The sequence below is a fragment of the Panthera onca genome, chromosome X (genome assembly GCF_046562875.1).
Source record: "Panthera onca isolate mPanOnc1 chromosome X, mPanOnc1 haplotype 2, whole genome shotgun sequence".
NCBI lineage: Eukaryota > Metazoa > Chordata > Mammalia > Carnivora > Felidae > Panthera > Panthera onca.
In genome coordinates this window covers 68,410,314-68,436,742 of record NC_138357.1, presented here as the reverse complement: position 1 = coordinate 68,436,742, position 26,429 = coordinate 68,410,314, and the positions used below count along the sequence as shown (strand labels likewise).

At 37.2% G+C, this 26,429-nt stretch overlaps 1 protein-coding gene across 1 annotated transcript in view; it reads right to left on the bottom strand.

Moving 5' to 3' along the window:
* Window positions 1-22,172, bottom strand: part of ABCB7 (ATP binding cassette subfamily B member 7) — a 163,161-nt gene extending 140,989 nt beyond the window's left edge. The window contains exon 1 of the mRNA XM_081793471.1: window positions 21,973-22,172. Within this exon, the coding sequence (XP_081649597.1) occupies window positions 21,973-22,140 (168 nt within the window). The 5' untranslated portion in view covers window positions 22,141-22,172. The remainder of the gene's footprint in view (window positions 1-21,972) is intronic.
* Between the last annotated feature and the right edge of the window lie 4,257 nt (window positions 22,173-26,429).

Here is a 26,429-nt window from a genome sequence, read left to right as displayed (position 1 = left end):
AGCCCAGAGCCTGACGCGGGGCTCGAACTCACGGACCGCGAGATCGTGACCTGGCTGAAGTCGGACGCTTAACCGACTGCGCCACCCAGGCGCCCCGAACCCTCATGGGATTTTAGTCTGGCAAAGGAAAACAGACAATATACAAGTAAATAAATTGACACTCATAAATGTTATTGAAGACTGTGGAAAGTGAAAAAAAGGTCATGAATAAGATGCTATGATGGAGAATATATTGAGGTTCAGGCAGCAAGAGAGCTTTGATTAATAATCCAAGGCAGGATACAGGTTGGCAAGTCCTAAGGGCTAACACAGGGCTGACATGACTCATGGGAGAGGCTAAGGAGGAAACTGGAGAGGGGCATCTGATGCAAGGCTCTTAGAGCCACGTCAGTAGCTTTGACTTGGACTTTGAACACTGTGAAGTTGTTACTTTTTAAGCAGGGAGTAATGAGGGAGAAGAGACAAGTTTCCAATTAACTGCTTTATTTTTTGAAAAGAAAAGATGTTTCTTTAGCCACTTAATGAAAGTGATTACTTAAAACACATTCTTCTAGAATACTGGGTGATATACAGAATTGTTGAATCACTCTATTGTACACGTGAAACTAATATAACAGTGTATGTTAACTATACTGTAATTAAAAAATTTTAAATCCCAATCAACCATGTTAAAAGTTAAAAAAAATTTTTTTAAATAAAAATCATACTATCATCTCAATCGGTGAAGAAAAAGCACTTGACAAACTCAACATCCTTTTGTGATAAAAACACTCAGAACTGGGAATAGAAAGAAATTTCTTCAACATGATAAAACATGTAAAAACCATAGCCAACATCATACTCACTGGTGAAAAACTCAGTGCTCCCCGTAAGCTCAGAACAAGACATGGACAACAGTTTTCCACTACTGCTACTCAATGTTGTACTGAAAGTTCTAGCCAGAGCAATTAGGCAAGAAAAAGAAGGATTAGGGAGTTGGAGGACACACACTTCCTGATTTCAAAGCCTACTACAAAGATACAATAATTGAAAGTGTGGTGGTGACTTAAGGATAGACATATAGACTAGTAGAATAGTATTTCGAGTTCAGAAATAAACCCATAAAACTACGGCAATTGATTTTTTTTTTTTTACAAGGGTGCCAAGTCCATCCAATGGGAAAAGAATAGTTTCTTCAACAAATGGTACTGGGACAACTGGATATACACATGCAAAAGAATAAAGTTGGACACCCACCTCAAATCACATACAGAAAGTTAACCACAAATTGGACCAATGACCTAAACAGAAGAGTTATAACCATAAAACTCTTAAAAGAAAACATAGGGAGGAAATTCTCATTACCTCAAATTTGGCAATGGATATACAAATGGCCAACAAACACATGAAGATATTCTCAACATCATTAGTCATTAAGGGAAATGCATATCAAAACCACCATAAAGTACCTCTTCATATTCACTAGGATGGCTATACTAAAATTACAAAAAACAAACAAACAAACAAAAAAGACCAGAAAATAAGACATTTTGGAAGGGATATGAAGAAATTGGAACCTACACACATTACTGGTGTGTAGGTATGTAGGAATACAAAATGGTTCAGATGCTGTGGAAAACAGTTTTGCAATTAAACACAGAATTACCATATGACCCCATAATTCCACTCCAAGTTACGTAATCTAAAGAACTGAAAACAAGGGCACCTAAATAGATAGAGCAAATACAAAACAGAACTAAAAGGAGAAATAAACAGCAATATAATAATAGCTGGGGACATTAATACATCACTCTCAACAACAGATCATCCAGACAGAGAATTAACAAGGAAACAGCAGATATGAACAACACTTATAGACCAATGGACCTAACAGACCATTCCATCCAAAGGCAGAACACACATTCTTTGCAAGTGCGTGCAAAACATCTTCTAGGATAGCTCATATGTTGGACCACAAAACTAGCCTTAGCAGATTTAAAAAGACTGAAATCATACCAAATATCTTTTCTTTGTTTTTTAAACTTTTTAAAATGTTTATTTCTTTTTGAAAGAGAGACAGAGCACGAGCAGGGGAGGGGCAGAGAGAGAGAGGGAGACACAGAATCTGAAACAGGCTCAAGGCTCTGAACTGTCAGCACAAAGCTCAATACAGGGCTCAAACTCAGGAACGGTGAGATCATGACCTAAGCTGAAGTCGGACGCTTAACCGACTGAGCCACACAGGCACCCCACCAAATAACTTTTCTGACTACAATGTTGTAAAAGTAGCAATCAATAATAGGAGAAAAGGTGGAAAAATAACAAATACATGGAAATTAAACAACACATTCCTGAACAACAAATGGAGCAAAAAGAAAAATCAAAAGGGAAATTTAAAAATATCTTGAGACAAACAAAAGTGAAAATGCAATATACTAAAATTTATGAGCCACAGCAAAAGTACTTCTAAGAGTAGTTCTTCATTTACAGCAATATGCACGTATATCAAAAAAAAAAGAAAAAAAAAGAAAAATCTGAAATACACAACCTAATTTTACATCTCAGGTAAGAAGAAAAAGAACAAACTTAGCCCAAAATTAGCAGAAGGAAGGAATTAATACAGAGTAGAGCAGAAATAAATGAAATAGAGAACAGGAAAACAACAGAAAAGATTAACAAACTAAGAACTGGTCTATTGAAAAGATAAAATTAACAAACCTTTAGGTTAACTAACCAAGAAAAAAGAGGACCAAATAAATAAAATAAGAAATTAAAGAAGAGACATTACAACTGATACCACAAAAATACGGAAGATCATAAGAGACTACTATGGACAACTATATGCCAACAAATTGGCATCTAGAATAATAATAGATAAGTTCCTAGAAACATACAACCTACTAAACCTGATCAAGAAGAAATACGAAATACAGCATGGTGACTATAGTTAATAATTCTGTATTGTATATTTGAAAGTTACTGAGTAGATCTTAAAAGTTCTCATCACAAGAAAAAAAAACTATGAGAGATGATGGATGTTCACTAAACTTACTGTGGTAATCATTTCACAATATATACATGCATCAAATAATTATACTGTACAACACCTTAAACTTATACAATGTTATATGTAAATTATATCTCAATAAAACCAGAATAAAGAGAAAACAAGAGAAGTGAAAACAGGTACTCAAACAAGTACATGCACATGTGTGTTTATAGTAGCGCTGTTCACAACAGCCAATAGGTATAAACAGCCCAAGTGTCCTCCACAGATGAATGGATTTAAAAACTGTGGTATATACACACATATGAAGAAATATTATCTGGGGGTGCCTGGTGGCTCAGTTGATTAAGCATCCAACTTCAGCTCAGGTCATAATCTCATGGCTTGTGGGTTCAGGCCCTGCATCAGGCTCTGTGCTGACAGCTCAGAGCCTGAAGCCTGCTTCCTCTCTCTGACCCTCCCCCACTCATATTTTTTCTCTCTCTCTCTCTCTCTCTCTCAAAAATAAATATTTTTTAAAATTATTAAAAAAAAAAAGAAATGTTATATCCAGCCATAAAAAAGGGATGAAGTACCAATACATGATACAATGTGGAGAAAGCTCTGAAAGATTATGCTAAGTGAAAGAAGGAAGACACAAAACATTACATATTATATGATCCCATTTATATGGAATATCTAGAATAGATAAACCCAGACTAATGGTTGCTGGGGTAAGGGAAAAAATGGGAAGAAAGTGCTTAATGGGTAAGGACTTTTACTTTGGAGTAATGGAAATGTTGTGGAATTAGACAGAGTTGGTGGTTGTACTACATTGTAAATGCACTACATTATTCACTTTAAAATGATTAATTCCATATTATGTAAATTTCACCTAGCAATTTTTTAAAGAGTAATCTATGAAAGTAATCTATCTATTAAGAGGATTTACTCAAAAGTAACAAATGAAAAGTTAAACACACTTCTCTGAAGACACAAAGTTTATCAATTAAAATAATAATCACATTTTTCCCAAGACTATTTACGAAAAAGGTAATGCTCTCATTGATTAAATGTTCTCACAAGTCTTATGTGAAATTAGTTAACATTCCTAGTAGAAAGCTTATTTATTTTATTAGTGAGGCCAGTAAATAAATTTATGGATATTGGGCAATCTCGAGAACTTAAGAACTTACTATGCTTTAAAAATGTATCATCGTCTAGTATTCAGATCTTCATTTTTAAATGCCATTCTCCATAATTCTATTCTAATGGATTGGAAGAACAAACACTGCTAAAATGTCTATACTACCCAAAGAAATCTACACATTTAATATAATCCCTATCAAAATACCACCAGCATTTTTCACCGAGCTAGAACAAATAATCCTAAAATTTGAATGGAACCAGAAAAGGCCCGGAATAGCCAGAGTAACGTTAAAAAAAGAAAAACAGAACTGGAAGCATCATGATTCCGAATTTCAAGCTATATTATAAGCTGTAGTCATCAAGACGGTATGGCACTGGCATAAAAACAGACAACAGAACACAACAGAAAACCCAGAAATGGAGCCACAACTATATGGTCAAATTATCTTTGACAAAGCAGGAAAGAATATCCAATGGAAAAAAGACAGTCTCTTCAACAAATGCTTTTGGGAAAACTGGACAGCAACATGCAGAAGAAGGAAACAGGACCACTTTCTGACACCATCCACAAAAATAAATTCAAAATGGATGAAAGACCTAAATGTGAGACAGAAAACCATCAAAATCCTACAGGACAAAACAGGCAGCAATCTCCTTGACCTTGACTGCATCAACTTCTTACTAGACATGTCGCCTGAGGCAAGGGAAATAAAAGCAAACATCAACTATTGGGAACTCATCAAGATAAAAAGCTTCTGCACAGGTAAGGAAACAATCAACAAAACTAAAAGGCAGCTTATGGAATGGGACAAGATACTTGCAAATGACATATCTGATAAAGGGTTAGTATCCAAAATCTATAAAGAACTTATAAAACTCAACACCCTCAAAAAACAATCCAGTTAAGAAATGGGCAAAAGACATGAATAGACACTTTACAAAGAAGACATCCAGATGGCAAACAGACACATGAAAAGATGCTCAACATCACTCATCATCAGGGAAATACAAATCATAACCACGATGAGATACTACCTTACATCTGTCACAATGGCTAAAATAAACAACTCAGGCAACAACAGATGTTGGTGAGGATGTGGAGAAAGGGAAAAACTCTTGCACTGTTGGTGGGAATGCAAACTGGTGCAAAAACTCTGGAAAACAGTATCCAGCTTCCTCAAAAAGTTAAAAATAGAACTACCCTACGATTCAGGAATTGCACCTAGGCATTTACCGAAATGATACAAAAATACAGATTCAAAGGGACACATGCACCCCAATGTTTATAAGCAGCATTTTCAACAATAGCCAAACTATAGAGAGAGCCCAAGTGTCCATGAATGGATAAAGAAGATGTGGTATAGGGGCGCCTGGGTGGCTCAGTTGGTTAAGTGGCCGACTTAGGCTCAGGTCATGATCTCACAGTCTGTGAGTTCGAGCCACGCGTTGGGTTCTGTGCTGACAGCTCAGAGCCTGGAGCCTGTTTCAGATTCTGTGTCTCCCTCTCTCTGACCCTCCCCTGTTCATGCTCTGTCTCTGTCTCAAAAATAAATAAACATTAAAAAAATTAAAAAAAAAAAGATGTGGGTGGTATAGATACACAATGCAATATTACTCAGCCATCAAAAAGAATGGTATCTTGCCATTTGTGATGACACGGATGGAGCTAGGGTGTATTATGCTAAGCCAAATAAGTCTGTCAGAGAAAGACAAATACCAGATGATTTCACTCATATGTGGAATTTAGAAAACACAACAGATGAACATTATGAGAGGGGGAAATAAAAAAAAAGAGACAGGGAAACATACCATGAGAGATTCTTAAAGATAGAGAACAAATAGAGGGCTAAAGCATGGATGGGGGATGGGCTAGATGGGTGATGGGTATTAAGGAGGGCACTTGTTATGATGAGTACCGGGTGTTATATGTAAGTAATAAATCACTGAATCCTACTCCTGAAACCAATATTGTACTATATGTTAACTAAAATTTAAATAAAAATTTGAAAAGAAAAATAAGTAAATAAACAAACAAATGCCATTTTCCAATGGAAGGTACAGGGTTCTTTGTAGAAACAGCTGATCTCAGGGCCAGGGCAGGGAAAATATAAGATGAACCTGGAAAATCGTGTGTTGCCTAAAAGTAAGGAAGTGCTTGAAAACAGATAGGCACATGTCCAAAGGACAGAGGAGCTGGAGACTGGAGCTTCCAGTGGCTTAGAGCTGGGACAACGAGAGCAACAAAATAAAACTTGAGAGTACTGGGTTATAATTCATAGAATATAGTTTATTAACATCTATGAGTTCATCCTGATATAAATAAATAAGAAATTAAGTTAGGGAGAAGTGACAGCTCTTCCTTACAGAAGAATTCCAATTAACAAATGTAGAAGGAATGAGGGAAACAGAAAAACATAATTAGGCAAACATCACAGTAGTAACTGTAGACAAGATCCACTGATGCACGTTACTAGCTAGTGAAAGTTTTAAGAGAAACATGATTGTTTGCATACTCTCAAAGAATTTCCCTTAAGGTATGTTTTAATTACAAAAGAGAAAATAGTATTTTTCATTGGAGAAACCTGGTAGACACCACCTTAACCAAGCAATGAAGGTTAACTTCACCAGAAATAAGATGTAACAACACCATGTACCCCCAAAATGATGCACTGAGAAGGACACACCACTAATGTCTCACTGCTTAAAACACTGTAATATGGCTTCTACCCCCAATCACTACTGAAACTGTTTATCAGAAATACTAATTGCTAAATTCAGTAACATTTTGCATATTCATTTTACATACCCTCTCCGTTGCATAACACTACTGACCATTCCTTTCTTTCTGAAACTGTCTCTTCTCTTGACTTCTAGAATATCAATCTACCCCCATTCCTTTAACCTCTCTGGCCACTGTGAGATCTTCTTCAACTATTGTTTGATTTAAATACTGGGAAACTCAAGAGTTTCTTCTTTAGCCCTCTATTTTGTTCTCATTTTATACAGTCTCCCAAAGGTATCCATAGCCACTATAAAAAAATTACCTCCACAATTACTCTCAAACTTTATCTCAAGCCCAGATCTCTTTGACAAGTATCTACCCCATATATACAAGTGTTCATTAGACATTTTCATCATATCTCACAGATAGCTTAAACCCCACATATCCCATGGTGAACTCAGCATTTTCTCTATCTTCTCCAACCCCTCAAACTCACTCCTCCCATCTTAGTTAATCACTACTCAGTATCACTACTCAGATGCCTAAACCAGATACCTGGGAACTTTCTTTCCTCTTTATTTCTTATTATCCTGTGCATCAAACCACTCATAACTCCTGTCAACTTTACCTCTTAAATAGCTCTATAATCACTGTCATAGCCTTAGTTGAGGTTATCATCCCTTGTCTCCAATATTACCATTAAACCCTCTAATGTTCCATCCAAACCAAATGTCTCCCTACTTCCAATCTTGTCCACTACCAATCCACCTCCAAACTACAGCTTTTCTAAAGAAGACAAGGCATTTAATATCTTTTTTCCTAAAATAACTTTCACTCATCCACCAAGCCAACTTCTACCTACAAATCCTTCAGTATTCATCTATAAATTCTTTGCAAAGTGTTCCCTAACCTCACTAGATTGAGGGTGGTTCTTCACCTCTGGGCTTCCATATAATTCTGCATATACCCCTATGAGAGCATTCATCACACCTTATGTGAATAGTTGGTTACCTGTTTTTTCCTTTAAATTGCAATTTCCTGGAGGGCAAAGATTATGCCTTGCTCATGGTTGTAGCCTCAGTGCCCTATACAATGTCTGCCAAATAGCAGGTACCCAATAAACATTTGCTAAAAGACTGCTGAGAATGATAGTGGCATATTCTTTTTGTAAATTTAGAGTTGTGTTAGGCGGTGGTAAACTCTAAAGACATTAGTGTAGTATGATTTTACTACTTCTGTATGTATTACAATACTGTAATATGTAATATGTAATACATAATATATACGAATTCATTTAAAAGACAGTTTTCTAATAGTTTTAATTAAATTTTTTAAAAATTTTTTAAAATTTATTTAAATTTAAATTATTTAAAAGTCTAACAGTTTTATTTAAATAAATTTACTTTAGCTATTCATCAATGCAATAGAGTATAATTGCACAAAAAGTCCTAAATAAGTAAAATTCATCTGTTCAAGTTGTGAAAAGCAGAGCTAGTGAGATGAAGGAGAAAGAGATGAATGAAAAGCCTTGGGTTGTCATGTCAGTTCTGTCACTAATTAGCTAGAGTGCAACTGGACTGCTGGATAAGCATTCAAAAACACATGTGAGGGGGAACCTGGGTGGCTCAGTTGTTTAAGTGTCGGACTTCGGCCCAGGTCATGATCTCTCGGTTAGTGAGTTAGAGCCCTGCATTGGCCTATGTGCTGATAGCTCAGAGCCTGGAGCCTGCTTTAGATTCTGTGTCCCCTTCTCTCTCTACCTCTCCCCTGTTCGCTCTCTCTCTCTCAAAAATAAATAACAACAAAAAAAAATCTTAAAAAACATAAGTGAGGGTAGCCTACCAACAAGAGTTCTATAGGCGGTCCCCACAAAATCGATTACAAAAGATTATGTTTTATTACAGAACCATAAGCTAAAATTGTAATAGCAAAATTCAAACCACTTTACAATTCACAAACTGCTTTCACAATCTATTTTTTCACTTGATCCTCCCCAGAACTGTGGGAGATAAATAAGGTTAAGTCTTTGTCAAATGCCCATTTTATAAAAACACTGAGACTAAGTTAAGTAGCTAAGACAAAGTGATACTCTCCTGTTTCAAAACCTTTCAAGATCTTTCAAAGCATTTCAAAATCATGTCATGATACAAGAATGCTTGGTGGCAAATCCCTGACAACGCTTCGTCAGGACAGGCAGTGCAGGTTTTTTTATCACTTCTCTCCTATATTACTTCAATATCCTAAATCCTATCTCCAATCCCTATTTTCAACCTATCTTTCAAACTGCAGCCAGAATAATATTCCAAAAACATATCTGATAATATCATTCCCTATTTAAAATTATCTACTAGGCCAGCCATATCCAGCAGAACTTTCAGTGATAACAGAAATGTTCTATATCTGTGTGGTCAAATACAATAGCCACTTAGTCACATGTGGCTATTGAGCACTTGAAACGTGTCTAGTGTGACTAAGCTGCTAGTTTTTTATCTTCTTTAATTTTAATTACTTTCAATGGAATTTGAAGTAGCCACATGTGGGTAATGTCTACTGTACTGGGCAGTACAGCTCTAAGCAACAGGAAGTCTTTATTTTTTGGATCCTGGTGAAAAACAATGAATAAAATAGGAACAGGAAAAAATGAAATGTTAAAGCATTTTGTAAACTATGAACACTAAAATTCTAAGTATAGGTTTATACCAAAGTGTTAGAGAATAGCTGCTTTTTTCTTTTTTCTTATTCTTTCTTCTTTGTTTTCCCCATATTTCCTAATCTTTCAGTACTGTTTTGGTAATTTTTTAAAATACAAGAGCTTAATTTTGATAAAAGAAACATGATTACAGTTCCCTATTAGGCAGCACCAAATATGCAAAATACCTATGTTACATACTAATTGAAGAAACCAGTGAAATGAAGAGGAAATACTGAGACTCAATCTTAAAAGCATTCCCCAATTCCCTAGTAAACTGATAATCAAAAATTAGCTAAATTGAAAAATTATAGAATACTTTCAGGAAAGTTTCTTTAAAATTTTAAAGATCTTTGGGGCGCCTGGGTGGCTCAGTTGGTTAAGCCTCCAATGAGGGCTCAGGTCATGATCTCAAGGTTTGTGAGTTCAAGCCGCCACATCAGGCTCTGTGCTGACAGCTTCGGATTCTGTGTCTCCCTCTCCCTCCGCCCCTCCCTCTCCTTGCACTCTGTCTCTCCCTCTCTCCCTCAAAAATAAATAAACATAAAAAAACTAGAAATAAATAAATGTTAAAGATCTTTTTACATTACACAAAATAACCACTGAGTCATATACAAGGATGTACACAAAACTAGAGTTGAACAAATAAGTTAATACAACCTATTAAAAAGGTCAGACCACCAACTGAAAAGCTTACACATGAAATTTTTCTTATAAAATGACAAAGTATCTTTAATAACAAGTTAAAGGTCCCTTACTATCCTTTAGTTTCACAAGCCATCCCCTCCCTCTTCAGAGCTACATTTAAGTATATACTTCCAGGTTTCTACGTATTTGCACACACACACAGTTATGGACTTAACTGTGTCTCTAGCAAAACTTTAGGAAGACAAATTTTAGAAAAGGAGGTAAAAAACCAAAACAAAGAAAATGTCACCTTTTGTAGACAGTTAAATATACACCTATTAAAATTACTAAAATATTAATTAAAAGACCTAATTTTGTAAAGACTGAGCACCAAGAAAAATAATGCTTATAAGTAAAAAGAAACAATTTAAAGTTATCTCAGAATTGTAAAATTTATGTACATATAACAACTAGAATTCAAGGGGAAAATGGAAAATTACTTAAGAGGTAAGACTGTGGGTTACTTTTCTCACATTTTTATTACAGGCAGTTTTGTACAATTAAAAAGGGAAAATATATAAATAAAGAGAGAAAACAATAAGGATCATATACAGAACAGGCAATTTCGCCTCTATTTTAAATTCTATCTTATGACATGGAAGGAACATACTCCTTTTTGAGAAGCCTAACTTTCAGATCAACACTGAGAATCAACATTACTGTATTTTTCATTTAATCAAAGTTTTGATACAAGCAAAATAAGTTTCCATTCCACTTCTATCCCCCACTGCCCAGTGATAAGTGCCCTTTATTCTGCCACTGGCTACTCAGGAACTCCATTAGAAATGCCCCCCAGTCTTCATTATTATATTTATCAGGGATCTCTGATCTCCCCCCCCCCAAAAAAATGGTGTGAAAAATGAAGCATGTATGCCCGTTTTTCCAGGGAGAAGGTTCATGGCTTTTATCAGATTCTTGAAGGGCCTAGTGCTCTAAAAGAAAACTTAGAAATAATATTATGAACTTTTCTTCCCCCTCATGTTAATTTTAATAACCAATTCAATAAACTATATCAATGGCTTAAATAATGTTATTTATTTGACTATTTCCAATAAGGGGTCTTCTGAATTCCTCTTCTCAATCTCCAAAGCCACTTTCAGACTAAGACCTTTATATTTCTTTTCTTTATCATTTATAGGCCAGGTAAACTTCATCTTTATTTACAACTTTTACAAGCACTGCTGCTACTCTCCACCATCTATTTGGAACCTATTTCTACCTTCATAGATTATTTTAGAACCTAGCTTTCTCTTTCCCCACTCTAATTTCATCTCCCCAACACTAAGCAAATACTAAACTCATCATCAATCTCATTTTTTCTATTCCTCTTCTTAGATCAACAAGTACTATAAGAGGCAGAACAATATAAATTTGCCCCCATTAAAAACTTACGTGAATTTAAATGTAGCCTATGTTGCTACTAGAAACCTACTTACTACCAGTAATAAACTAGGATCACAAAGTAGAGATTCTATTTATACAAAGTCCCTGCAGATCAGAGTCAGGAAACTACAGAATTGGAAGAAACTTTAGAGATCAAGTAGTTGAACCCTTACAGAAACTGAAGTCCGGAGGACTAAACAATCTGTCCAAGATAATTAAGAGTAGAAATAGAGCTCAAGTATTCAGATGTCCTAGTGACAATATTCATTCCATTACACCATGCTATGTCCTTTGTACACCAGTTGTTTATCCCCTTTAATATTTATAAATCAAACTCTTTCAAATTATCTGTATTTTCTCTGGTAAGATTTTCTTACTACTACACTACTACCTCAAGACCTCTTAACAGTTTGCAATACCATTTCTTCCTGGCTTGTTGGGTGAGAATGATATAGGGGACAAGATTTGAAAGCTTTACTGAAATCAACATAGACTACACTTCTAAGTAAGTACCCTGTCACTCTCTCTCATATGAAGAACTGAATTGGTTTGGTCCTGCTCTTCTCAAAACCAAGCCACTGCTTCTTCATAACTCATATTTGTCTAATGATTGCAAATTACTATTTAATGATTGTTCACTTGTCTCCTAACACCAAAGCCAAGACTAGAATCCAACTCTTCTGACCGTTTACCAATGTTCTTTCTGCCAAATCACCCCTTTTAAAGTGAGTTGTGATGCTGAATAATATAAATTTAAGCCAGTTCTATCATTAAGAAGATATCTATTTAAATTATAATCAATGGTTATTTGTTCTGCCACTTAGGTCATTTAAAAAGTCATTACTGCTCTCCCAATAAAAAGACTATTAATTTAAGAAATTAATTTTATATGTATATTAAATCCGTCTTCCTGCAACTGAAGTCTATGTTCCTAATGAACTAATGTTCCAGGTAAGTTCAGGTATCACTGAATTATTAGAATGATATCTTTTAATTTAAAAAAATTGTCCTTGGGGCACCTGGGTGGCTCAGTCGGTTGAGTGTCCAACTTCAGCTCAGGTCATGATCTCGCAGTTGGTGAGTTCAAGCCCCGCATCAGGCTCTGTGCTGACAGCTCGGAGCATGGAGCCTGCTTCAGATTCTGTGTCTCCCCCTCACTCTCTGCCCCTCCCCTGCTCATGCTGTGTGTCTCTCTCTCTCAAAAATAAATAAATGTTAAAAAAAATTTTAATTAATTAACTAATTAATTTAAAAAAATTGTCTTTCAGGTACTTTAAATTTCACTGAATCACCTCTCACCCTCTTAAGTTCCATGCAAAATTTACTTAAAAACACCCTTAATTTTTTCCTGTTGTTTTTAATTTTCTTATTACATTTCATATCTTCTCAGTAATCACTGCCATCTCTTGATATGCATCTTATAATGAAAAACTTATATCTTAAAACTAGGATCTCTAAAAAGCAAAGCAGCATCATTTCATTAGTATTATTATATTCCACTTCAGTTAATATGATGTCCAGAAGCAAAGTCTCTTAGTAGCAGCCAGTCAGCAGTGGGGAGTATAGGAAGAGGGAATTTTCTACAGGAAGATATTAAAGTTCTCATTCCTTGCCCATGATGTAAACAAATGAAATGTGAGCCAGCAAATGAAAACAAAACAGTACCTATCCAAAAGAACTACTAAATAGAGCATACAAGATAAGTACACTAAAACAAAAGGTGTGCCAGATCTAAATGGAAATCATCTTCTACAAACCAAAGAAAAAGGACAGACCACTTTGCTGCATGCAGTAAGCCAAACGACATGAGAGAGTCAAAAACAAATGAAGAGAGTTCCACTTCTGGCATGACAACATAAGGATCTCCTTAGACCCACTCCCCAGAAAAACTGGTAAAATTTATAAAAGGACAACCATTTAAAGCCCCTAGAAATGGGACTGGGGGCATATAGCAAATAAAGTAACATTTACTCAAGAAAAGCAACTATAGTTCAGTAAGAATAGCAAGTCTGTAGCGTCTGAACCAGGACATACTCCCTGCCTCCCCACTCCCAGTTTGGCAATATGGAAACTCCCCTTGAGACTGGTGCAGCCAAAAGCACAGTACATTACCCCCCTCTCTCCTTCATAAGTTCCTAATCAGAAGACTATCCTCCTGGGAAAGTCAGGATATCAGCATTTTTCGTCTTTCCCCCAGAAACCTATTGCTGAAACTACATGCTGGGATAACGTGGTCAAGAAGGAGGGGCTCCATTGTTCCACACAGCTCCATGGGAGGGACAAAGGCTCTACCTTGGGTATGGTGCCACTGAGAATACTTGATTGCTAAAGGCCCAATCACCCTGACCATGATTCCTAAGAGGCTGGTTCCATACCAGGAGAGGCAGTCAAAAAAAAAAACTCCTCTTACTCTACCTAGCACTCAACTCCTAAAGGGGAGGTTTAACTAAGAGACAAATGACCATTGTCTCCAGCCCCAGCTTCAGAGCTGTGGCTGACAGATTTTTGTCTGGAAGGAGAAGAAGGCACTAAAACAAATAGCTCCTCATCTCTTCCCAGAGGAAATGTCTTCACTTACAACTTGATGTGAGGAAGTTCAAGCCTCAGGTTGCTCTCAAAAACAGTGGAGGTTCTGGTGAAAGCTAAGTAGTAGAACACTAATGAAATCATTGGACACAGAAGCTAAACCATAGGTCAGCTGGTATGTCCCAGAGAACCAGAAAACCAAGAAGGGAGACAGATGGGAGGAGCCTGCCTGCGGTCAGAACAAATCTCCAAAGTTGACCTCAGAGCTTTCACTTCAAAGGAACCTCAATTTGACTGCTTCAGTCTGTGCAACAATTTCTGCCTCAAGAAAATGATTGATTTCAACAGTGCAATTTGCCAGCAACTAATGGAACATAATTGGGAAAGAGGCAAAGAAAGCCTCACCAAAACCACTGTCATTCCAGGGTAACTGTGGACATACCCTTTAAGGAGCAACATAAGAAGCACTAAATACTGTGAAGTGGAAGCAGGGAGGTGGGCGGAGAGAAACAGCACTAAAATAATCCATCCAGTCTTTAACCAAATAAACAAGCAAGTAAATAACAAGAAGCCCTGAGAAGGAGGGGACTAGTACCCAGAGTTACATTATCTAAAATGTCCAGTTTCCTGGGGCGCCTGGGTGGCTCAGTCAGTTGGGCATCCGACTTCGGCTCAGGTCATGATCTCGCAGTTGGTGGGTTAGAGCCCCGTGTTGGGCTCTGTGCTGACAGCTCAGAGCCTGAAGCCTCCTTCACATTCTGTGTCTCCTCCTCTCTCTGCCCCTCCCATGCTCATGCTCTGTCTCGCTCTCTCAATAATAAACGTAAAAAAAAAAAACTTTAAATGTCAAGTTTCCAAAAAATTGCAAGACATACAAAGAAACAGGAAAGTATAACCTATACACTGAGAAAAAAGCAGGCAAGAGAAACTGCCTGTGGTTTTGACCAAATGTCACATTGAAAAGTAAAGGCTTCAAAGTAGTCATTATAAATATGTCCAAAGACTAAAAGAAACCACGTTAAAGAAATAAAGGAAGGTGTGGGGCGCCTGGGTGGCTCAGTAGGTTGAGCATCCGACTTCAGCTCAGATCATGATCTCACAGCTCATGAGTTCAAGCCCCACGTTGGGCTCTGTGCTGACAGCTCAGAGCCTGGAGCCTGCTTCAGATTCTGTGTCTCCCTTTCTCTCTGCCCCTAACCCACTCACATTCTGTCTCTGTCTCTCTCAAAAATAAATAAACATTAAAAAATTTTTTAAAAAGGAAATAAAGGAAGATGTGATGATGATATAACATTACATGAAGAATATCAACAAACAGGAATTATTTAAAAAGAACTAAATGGAAATTCTAGAGTTAAAAAAATACAACAACTAAAATGAAAACTTTACTAAAGGGGATTGACAGCAGATGTAAATTGGCAGCAGAATTAGTGAACTTGAAGACAGAATAGAGATTATGCAATATGAAGAACAGAGATAAAAGAGAGTGAAGAAAAATGAACAGAGCCTCGGAGAAATGTAGAACATTAATAATCACACCAACATATGCATAATGAGTGTACCAGAAAGAAAGAAAGAAAGAAGAATGATAAAGGGGAAGAAAAACTATTTGCTGAAATAATGGCTGTAACCTTCCAAAGCTTATTAAAAAGAACTTATTAAAATATAATTTACTCATCCAGGAAATACAACAAACTCCAAGGAGGAAACATGCAAAGAGAGCCACACATACTTTATAGTAAAAACATTAAAAGCCAAAACAAAGGGAACTTCTTGAAAGTAGCAAGAGAAAAAAAAAAAACTCCTCACTAACAAGGGGACCCAATAAGAGTAACAACTGATTTCTTAGCAAAAACAATGCATTGGCTGGAAGGCAGTAGGATAACATTCAAAGCACTCAAAGAAAAAAAACCTGTCAAGCAAGAATACTATATACCGAAAACTTACTTTTCAAAAATGAAGGCAAAATAAAGACATTCCCAGATAAATAAAAACTAGGAAAATTTGTTACTAACAGAACTACCCCACAAGAAATACTAAAGTAAGTTCTTTAGGCTGAAAACAAATGACCTCAGACTGTAATTGAAACACACACACACACACACACACACACACAGCACCAGAATGTATAAATGCACACTTTTTAACCTTCTTCTTTGAACTGATTTTAAAAAGAAACTATATAAAAAACTTGTGCGCTCTCTCTCAAAAATAAATATTTTTTAAAAAATAAAAAATTAAAAGCAACTGTATAAAATAATATGGATAAAAATTAATTGTTGAGCTTATGACCTGTAGCGATGCAATATATTTGCCAATAACACCACGAAGGAGATGGATGGGAGCACAGCTATACTGGCATAAGGAAATGATTCCAGATGCTAAATCAAACACAAGAGAAGATATGAAGAGAAACGTAAATGATAAATACAAAGGCTAGTATAACAGGGGCGCCTGGGTGGGTCAGTCGGTTAAGCGTACAACTTGGGCTCAGGTCATGATCTCGCAGTCCGTGAGTTTGAGCCCCGCATCAGGTTCTGTGCTAACAGCTCAGAGCCTGGACCATGCTTCGGATTCTGTGTCTCATTCTCTCTGACCCTCCCCTGCTTGTGCTCATACTCTCTCTCTTTCTCTCTCTCAAAAATAAATAAATGTTAAAAATTTTTTTAAAAAAAGGCTAGTATAACAAAATAAATATTTACTTGCCTTCCTGTCTTCTCTCAGCTTCTTTAAAAGTCATAAATTATATAAAACAATAATTATGACAATATATTGTTAGGATTGCAACATTTACAGATGTAACATATATTAAAATAAAACAACAAAGTGGGGAAAGGAAACTATAACTATACAAAAGTTGTTTCTATATATCACTAGAATTACATTATAAAATTCTTAGAAGAAAACATGGTAATTCTTCATGAACTCAAATTTGGCAATGGATTCTTAGGTATAACACAAAAAGTATGACAAAAGAAAAAAATAAATTTGACTTTATGAAAATGAAAAGCTTTTGTGCTTCAAAGGACATTATCAAGAAAGTAAAAAGATAACCCACAGAATGGGAGAAAATATTTGCAAATCATATTATCTGATAAAGGACCTGAATGTAGAATATATAAAGAATTCTCATATCTCAATAATAAAAAGACCAATAACCCAATTAAAAAATGGGCAAAAGACCTGAATACACATTCCTCAAAAAAAGATATGCAAATGGCTAATAAGCACATGGATAGATGCTCAGCGTCTTTTGTCATTAGGGAAATACAAATCAAAACCACAATGAGATAACACTTCACACCTACTAGGATAGCTAGACTAAAAAAAGTAAGATAACAAGAACTATTGGCATTGTCGAGGATGTGGAGAGACTGGAACCCTCCTGTATTTCTGAGGGTGATGTAAAATGGTGTAGTCCCTTGAAAACCAGTCTAACAGTTCTTAAAAGAATTAAACATAGAGTTATCATATGATCCAGCAATTCTACTCCTAGGTATCCACTCAAGAGAAATGAAAATTTGCACATGGATGCTTATAGCAGCATTATTCATAACAGCCAAAAGATAGGGAAAAAAACCTATGCCCACCAACCAATGAATGCATAAAGGCAATATTGCATAACCACACTGAATATTATTTGGCTATAAAAACAAATGAAGTACTGGGGCGCCTGGGTTGCTCAGTCAGTTAAGCGTCTGACTTTGGCTCAGGTCATGATCTCGTGGTTCATGAATTCGAGGCCCACATCCAGCTCTGTGCTGACAGCTCAGAGCCTGGAGCCTGCTTCACATTCTGTGTCTCCCTCTCTCTGCCCCTTCCCTGCTCATGCTCTCTCTCTCTCTCTCTTTCTCTCTCTCTCTCTCTCTCTCTCTCTCTCTCTCAGAATAAATATTAAAAAAAAAAAAATGAGGTACTTAATATATGCCATAACACAGATGCACCTTAAAAACACAATACTACTAAGTGAAAGAAGCCAGTCTTAAAAGACCACATATTATATGATTCCATTTATGTTAAATGTCCAAAATGGACAAACTATAGAAACTGAACATAGATTAGTGGTTTCTTAGGGCTGGTGAGGGAGGGAAATGTGGGCGGGGGGGGGGGGGGGGGGAAGGGTGATAGGCAAAAGGGTAGTAAGGTTGTTTTTAAGGTAATAAAGATGTAAAATTGGCTATGGTGACAGTGATACGTATCATTACATATACTAAAATCCATTGAATTTCAGGGCACCTGTGTGGCCCAGTTGTTTGAGCATCCTACTCTTGATCCATGCTGAGCTTGGAGCCTGCTTAAGATTCTCTCTCTCTCCCTTTACCCCTCTCCCCTACTCGTGCTCTAAAATTTAAAAAATTAAGTTAATCATTGTTAATTATAAGTGTGCTGATTGATTTTACAAAAATAAAAAAAATAAAAACCACTGAATTGCACACTTTAAATAGGTGAATTATATGGTATGTGAATAAATCTCAAAAAAGATTTTTTTTTTAAAAACAAATGAAGAAAAGTATATGATCAGGATCAGGATCTAGAATTAACTCTTTAAACATAGATAAAAAGCACTGTGGACTAACCACATACCATATAAGTATTGATGAAAAAAGTTCTATCACTCATAATTCATGTCTTTTTATTTTAGGGAGAGAGAGAGAATGAGCATGAGTGGGGGAGAGGGGCAGAGGGAGTTCAGCACAGAGCCCGATGCTGGGCTCAATCCCACAATCCTGAGATCATGACCTAGGCCAAAATGAGTCGAATGCTCAACCAACTCAGGTACTCATCAGGCGCCCCAAAACTCACGTCTTTTTAATATTAACTAATGTAGTAGAGAGGCAACTGTATAATAAATCATTACAATTTAAATCTTATCATATTTTAAATCATTACAATTTAAATCTTACCACACTTACAATTTTAACAAAAAAACTTTTATGTTTAAGGTGTTTCCCTCTATTAACAGTGCTCTAATGTAAGTATCTTTACAATTCAACATTTATTGTATGCTTAATGCCTGCAAGAGTCTTATTTACCTTTATATGAACACCTGACAGAGAAGGCAATAAATGAATGAATGGCCTTAAAGGCTGCCATTTATCTATACTAGGATTTAGTTACCTCATCTGCAAAATTAGAAGGCTGGACATGATCTTCTCTAAAGCAGCACTGTTGGACAGAACTTTCTGCAATGATGGAAATGTTCCATATCTATGTACCTTTTTAGCCCTTGGAATGTGGCTAATGCAACCAAGGAATTAAAATTTTAATTTAATTTAAATTTTAACAGCCACATGAAGCTGGTGACTACCATATTGCACAGCATAGATCCAGTAAATAATCCTGTGTGAAAAACACATTTTACAATGCATCCCAGTAATCGCATACATGTGTCAATGTACATATACACGTAAAACAGTACATAAAACAATACTTCCCTTAATATGTATAAAGCACTGACATTTTCTTTCTTATTCTACTGAATTTCATATAAAAAAAGACTGATCCAACTTATTAACATGTTTCATAACACTGCACTAAGGTTCCTTTCAGCTCTAAAATATTATGCTATATACTAATGATTGTCCTAAAAGTATGAAAGCCTTATAACCATTCCTTCATCTCCCAGTTAAATCTACATTTTTTCAAATTATGGCAAGAGTTGCATGCCTTTAAGAAGCAGAAAACAAAAGTAACATCTTTGTTTTTCACACTTTGGAAATGTTAACCACAGGGAATGGTAGGATGTACAGAAGACAGTGGAAGAAGAAAGTTGTGGGGACAGTGTTCATGAAAAGAGAAATTTATTTCCATCACTTCCTCTGAAACTCCCAGTAACTTCTCCTTCCCCCCATCCCCCCAGCCTGACAAAGTCCTACAAATATTATCTTAACTTCATTAGGCTTATTAGAGGACTACAGAATAAGAATGGTTCCCAAGAGGTCATGTGTTACAAAATTTCAACTATAAAGTGTTTTAAAACCTTTAATAAAATGATCTGGATTTGCTTCTAGATCTAGGCTGATCTGCCGCTTCTTTTTTTTTTTTTTTTTAATTTTTTTTTTTAACGTTTATTTATTTTTGAGACAGAGAGAGACAGAGCATGAACGGGGGAGGGTCACAGAAAGAGGGAGACACAGAATCTGAAACAGGCTCCAGGCTCTGAGCTGTCAGCACAGAGCCCGACGCGGGGCTCGAACCGACCGACCGTGAGATCATGCCCTGAGCCGAAGTCGGACACTTAACCGACCAAGCCACCCAGGCGCCCCTGATCTGCCGCTTCTATCCTGAACTCCTCAGTAGCCTAAACTACATGCAGTTCTACAAATGGTCCATACTCTCTCTTACCTGTGGGCCTTTGCACACACTATTCCCTCTTTAGCTAATTTCTCTTAATTTTTTAAGGCCTTGGCTTAGTAGATATCAGTTATTCAAGGCATTTTCCCACCTCAAAATTAGATTAGATGCCCTTCAAGTATACTCTTTCAGTACTCTGTACCCTTCCCATCATTGCACTACTGTATTATAATTGCCTGTTTACTTACCTTTTTCCCTTACTAGATTTTAAACTCTTCAAGGACAGGGCCTATATTTTATTCTGCTGTAACCTCTACTGCTGTAAAGGTGTTCAATAATCACTGGATGAACAAATGCATATAATTTCTCCGGCATTCCACATGCCTAGTGTCATTCTCTATTCTCCCTGCTTAAATCTCCTCAGTTCTATCACCAGCATGAGATCCTCTCTATAATCTGGTCCTTAATTATCCCTATTTCCTCTAGATGCTTACTGCCCTTATTGTTTATACTATTCATTTGATATTTAACCTACTTACATTGTTTAGTTATTCTTGTAATACATAGATACAAACTCCTTAACTAAACTGATCAATCTTGAAGGCATTAATTTATGTTTCTCTTGGTACCCTCATTATCTAGCATAGCGCTATGTACAATGTAGACATTAAATATCTGTTCACGTGGAATCAAAATTTATGAGGGTGCTTCTCAAACAAAACTGACAATGCTTCAGCGATACTGATGAACAAGGGGTGGCAATTAAACATTTTGCCAATATATAGGAAATAAAAAGATATACCAAAGTACAAATATGAATATTTTTTTGTAACTGCTAAGAGAGAATTATGGACACAAGTTAAGAGACACTATAACAAAAACTACATTCATTAATTAAAGATAAGCAGCCTTATGGCTTCCAAAGCGACCTGTGTACACAGAAGAACACTATTTTCAGATAAAAAGACAATCGTGTTTACATACGAATTTAGGGCGGTCTATGTTTTGGAGAGAAAGATAGGTATGGTTTTTGGCCTATCAGGAAGCACTGTCAGCAGAGAGTTAACTGGTGCCAACTCAGCCTCTTGTTTACAGGTAGTTCTGCTGTCATGTTACAATGCTCCCCAAATACTACTTTCAAGAGAGTAAAATCTGAACCATGGCCATATTAGTCCCAAATTCCATTACTAACTTCGGAAAAGTTGCCAGTTTTCCTTGCATTTAGAAAGGTAAGCAATCTGGGGATCCCGTCTACCCCATCTTTTAAACTACGAAGGGCAGGGGGAGGGAAACAAACACGTAAATCCTTTGAGAATAACTAGTGCTCCAGGTGCCCTCTGCCCAGAACCTTCCGTTCCATTCCCTTGCCGTACCACAAAGGTTTTCTTCCCCCCTTCCTCAAATTACCAACCCTAATTTCCTTCACTTACTGATGTTCTGAGTTAGCCCTGACAACCTTTCTTCTTGGCTTTCTCTCTGACCCGAGGACGTGAGAGCAAACTTTTCCATAGGTCCCTTTGTCCTTCACCCTACTCTTCCACGTGAATGTCATCTCACCTGGGAAATTCGAGCAGCTCCCGAGGCGCCGAGCTGACGTGATCTCCGCTGAGGACCTGCACCACGGACAGAGCCTAGAGACCGAATCAGAATCGCCACGTGCCGACACTTTTCAAAGGCAGTCGCTGCGGCTGCCCAGCGTGAAGAATGTATCACGAGCAGCGCCATCTTGAGCGAGGAAAGAGGAACCTAGAGCAGAGAATTGTGGGACGCTGGCGGACTCCACTCAGCTACCTTAATCTTCTCTCTCCTCCCCCTCATTTTCTCAGGGCCCGAGACCGGAAATAGCTTCTCTGCAAGGAGTCAGGTACTTGGGCTTAACAGCTATATTTTCTAGGGCCTTTGAGTGTTTTACACAACCGGGAATTGCAGAATAACGTCTTTCTCTCTTTTTTTAGATTTGCCACATAAAATACAGGATGCACAATTAAGTTTGAACTTGGGATAAACGAGTCATTTTTTAGTATGTCTCAAATACTGCATTTGCTAAATCCGCCAACCCCTATCTTGTCCAGTCATTCTACTTTTCTCTTACAGCCTTCAACTCAGTGCAACGCTTCACTCCGTTTTCCCTCTGCATATTTTTCTCTTCACTCTCTTGTCCACTAACGCTTAGATTAAACTACAGATACTAATTTCCCCAGGGTGGAGACTTCAGGAACCTTGAGATTCACTGGGTTTCGGGCTTATTCGCTTTCGGGCAATCCTTGGGGCAGTTTTCCTTTGGTCTGTTGCTCTTGGGACACACACACACACACATATTTACTCTGCTAATTTGCATCTCTTTCTAGCTTTTCCATTTGGTTTCTGCAGCATCCCTAATTACTGCAAAACAGCTAGATTGGCTAATGGATGGTAAAGTGAAAATGTATGGAGGAAAAGTCCATTTTTAAAAACAGGTTTATATTCTTTTTTTTATCATCAAGCAAAATGATACCAAAATAAATATGTTACAGTTTTCCAGAAAACTGCATTTCCAAATGTCAGCGTTGCCTAAAACCCTGTAGACAGTGAAGCAGTTGCAATTTTATATACATTACTGCCTTCTCAAAGTTTTTACACGAGACAGGTAAATAATTATGAACTCCTTATATAGAGGCATGATGGACTGATAAGTCTGATGAAGACAAAAGAAATGCATGGCCCATGTAGTTACTTTGTTTCAAGATTCATCCTACACTCAGGTTTCCAGAAAAGAGGATGCTTGAGCAGAGTTATTTAAAGAATAAAATTTCCAACTGAAGAGGCTGAACGGAGTACCATATAAAAGAAATGTCATGTTTAAAAGCAAGAAGGTATAAGAAAACATTTCCATGTTCGAGATTCTAGGGAGCATATGATAGAGTAGCAGGAGAGAAGCTCGGATAAGCAGAGGCCTGATGGGGAAGGACCTCATATTTCATTCTTAGAAGTTAGTGCTTGATACTACAGCCAGTGGAGAGTTTTAATCAGGAGAGTAACATGATCAGATTTGTATTTACATTATACCATTCTGGATTAAGTGGAAAGGTCGGACTGAAGGGAGTTCAGATTGGAGTCATGAAGTTAGTGCAATAGTTCAGTTATAAAATAAAGGCCTGAACATGGCAGTAGCAGTGGAAATAGATCAGTTCCAGAGATATTATGAGATAGCATTGACAGGACTTACTAATTGTATGTTTCTGGCTTATTATTGTCTTGTTAACAGATTAGTAATGGTCTCTTTTATTAATGCCTATGTCATCATCAGTAAATATTTATTCAGCATAGATTCTGGGTTAGAGAGCAACACTCTACAATAGAGAAACCCTAGACTCTTACAGCAATTTCTTTTAGGGCTGAATATTGCCACTGAATCTTTCTACCCAGGTAAAGCATTGTCCAATAATGCTCTATTTTAAAAAAAAAAAATATATGGGAATCAGGGCGCCTGGGTGGCTCAGTCAGTTAAGCGTCTGACTTCGGCTCAGGTCATGATCTCATGGTCCGTGAGTTCGAGCCCCGTGTCGGGCTCTGTGCTGACAGTGTAATGCCCCCGATTTCGAATCCAAGAGACCACCAAGGAGCCGATACCAATGCAAACGCATGAGGGTTTATTTGCAAGCTCCAGCTTGGGCCCAAGTATACCCGACACAGCAGAGCAGGGACTTGGACCCCTAGGTTAAGAGCCGTAGCAGTTTTATAGGGGCCAGGGGCCAATGAGATTGTAACACACACAGAAAGTTGCGCATTCATGTCAGTCCACACGCAGGTGGCCAATTGAATTACAATTTACCCTATAGTAACTGTTCGAACTAGCCTATCACTCTGGTCAGAATTGGCGCGCAAGTTTGGCGACCAAAAGGCAGGGTTTACATTCTTTGGCGGTTAGGGGTTCCGCATTCCTAAATGAGCCGGTTTCCAGTAAGGGTGTGCTCAGCGGCTTGACTAGGGTGGGGGAGTGTCTTAAGCAATAAGTAGGTCATGTGGGGGTTATACATGAGATGGTGGGTGTAGCACAAAATGGAGTTAGTCTTGCTCTGCTTGTCCAGGGGTAGGGGATTTTTGCAAAATTCCTTGGGTCCCACAACAGCTCAGAGCCTGGAGCCCACTTCGGATTCTGTGTCTCCCTCTCTCTCTGACCCTCCCTCGTTCATGCTCTGTCTCTCTCTCTGTCTCAAAAATAAATAAACATTAAATGTTTTTAATGGGAATCTATATACCATATATTTTGTGAGAAATTATTAGATATTGTGGTAGGGTTCCCTCCCTAAGCAAAGAAAAAAAAAAAAGACCTCAAGACAACCTTCCTATTTGCTTACTTGACAACATCCCTCACTACCTTATATTATGAGACCACTTAATCAGACTATAGGTTTGTATGTTACCTTTTTGAGAGACAAATTTAAAAAATGTAAAAACTACACCACATGGCATTCGGGGCTCAGTTCTTTGGGTATGAACCCAGCTGAGTGGTGCTGGCAGGAATAAAGTTGCTTCCTGGAAAGAAAAGCCTCAGTCTCATGACTCTCTGTGTGAGAATCCTGCTACAATATAATGTGACAAAAGAATATTTTGAATTTTTATACTTCCAGAAACACACATTATTTTGCTGGATCTTAACAATAGATTTTGGAGGGTATTCCTTGTTCCTAATAGATAAAGAAGACCAGGGCCTTGTGGTTTTAGAGTTAGAGTTAGAACTAGACCAGGGGTAGTCTGGCTGCTATTCCATTGCTCTGTACACTAAAGATGTTGCCTATATTCAAAGACAAGATTTAATTAAAAGTCTCTAGAGTCCATATACAATCAAAAGATTTTAAATTAGGAAAGACCTCAGAATTCTAAAGCACCTGACCCTACAGATGATTTCTCAGGATTCTTGATAAGTTTCATTAGAATCGTCTAAAGACATTATTGGCATGGAACAATAGTTGTGCAGTCTTTGAATGGAGTCAACTTATTTTTACTGAAGTACTGTTTGTTCATTGTAAGTCAACTCTTCTGATTAAGAAATGTGAATCACAAAACAGAGTGCCTGGGTGGCTCAATCGCTTAAGCACCCGACTTTGGCTCAGGTCATAATCTCACGGTTTTGTGGGTTCGAGCCCCGCGTTGGGCAATTTGCTGGCAGCTTAGAGCCTGGAGCCTGCTTCGGATTCTGTGTCTCTCTGTCTCTTTCTGCCCCTCCCCTGCTCACACTCTGTCTCTATCAAAAATAAATAAACTTAAAAGAAAAAAAAAAGGGAACATTCCTCGTGGGGATGTCACATCCTGGGCAACCCTTCTTTAAAAGAAAAAAAAAAAGAAAAAGAAATGTGAATCACATTGGAATACACAAGTAGTTACTCTATGATGAGCTAAAGTGGATCAAACATGAGCCAAAAGAGTCAAAGAAAATTTCCAGTGCTCTCAAAAATAGAACATGAAGCATCGTGAGAGTTGTGCACTGCTGGAGAACTGCAGCAACAGACAGACCAACTTGGCCTGCAGCAACTTGACACATAAGTGTCTGAAATAATCAGAGACATAGCACACAGTAAAAGCCACTGTATTTGGCTATTTCAAACTCAGATCAGATGATAGCACTTTATTTATGCAATAATTATATGTGTATAGTGTTTTGCAATTTACAAAGTGCTTTTTAATACCTTACCTTATTTTATCCTCACGTCAACATTGGAGAATAGATATTATTCATTAATATTCATATATTTATAAGGAAACAGGTTGTGGCTTGACAGAGGTCACAGAGCTAATGGGGTGAAGACCAAACCTAGGTTTTATGACTCCAAATACAGTGATCTTTCCACTTAATTACACCTGGAATGTGGAAGAAACACTTAAATACTTTAAGGCCACAGTGGCTTTTTCTATTTCTATAAAATGCCAGAAACTATTCCTACCTGAGTGCCTTTGCACTTGCTTTTTTCTCTACTTAGAACATCATTTCTGAAGAATTTTAATGACTCAAATATCACTATTTAGAGAAGTTTTTC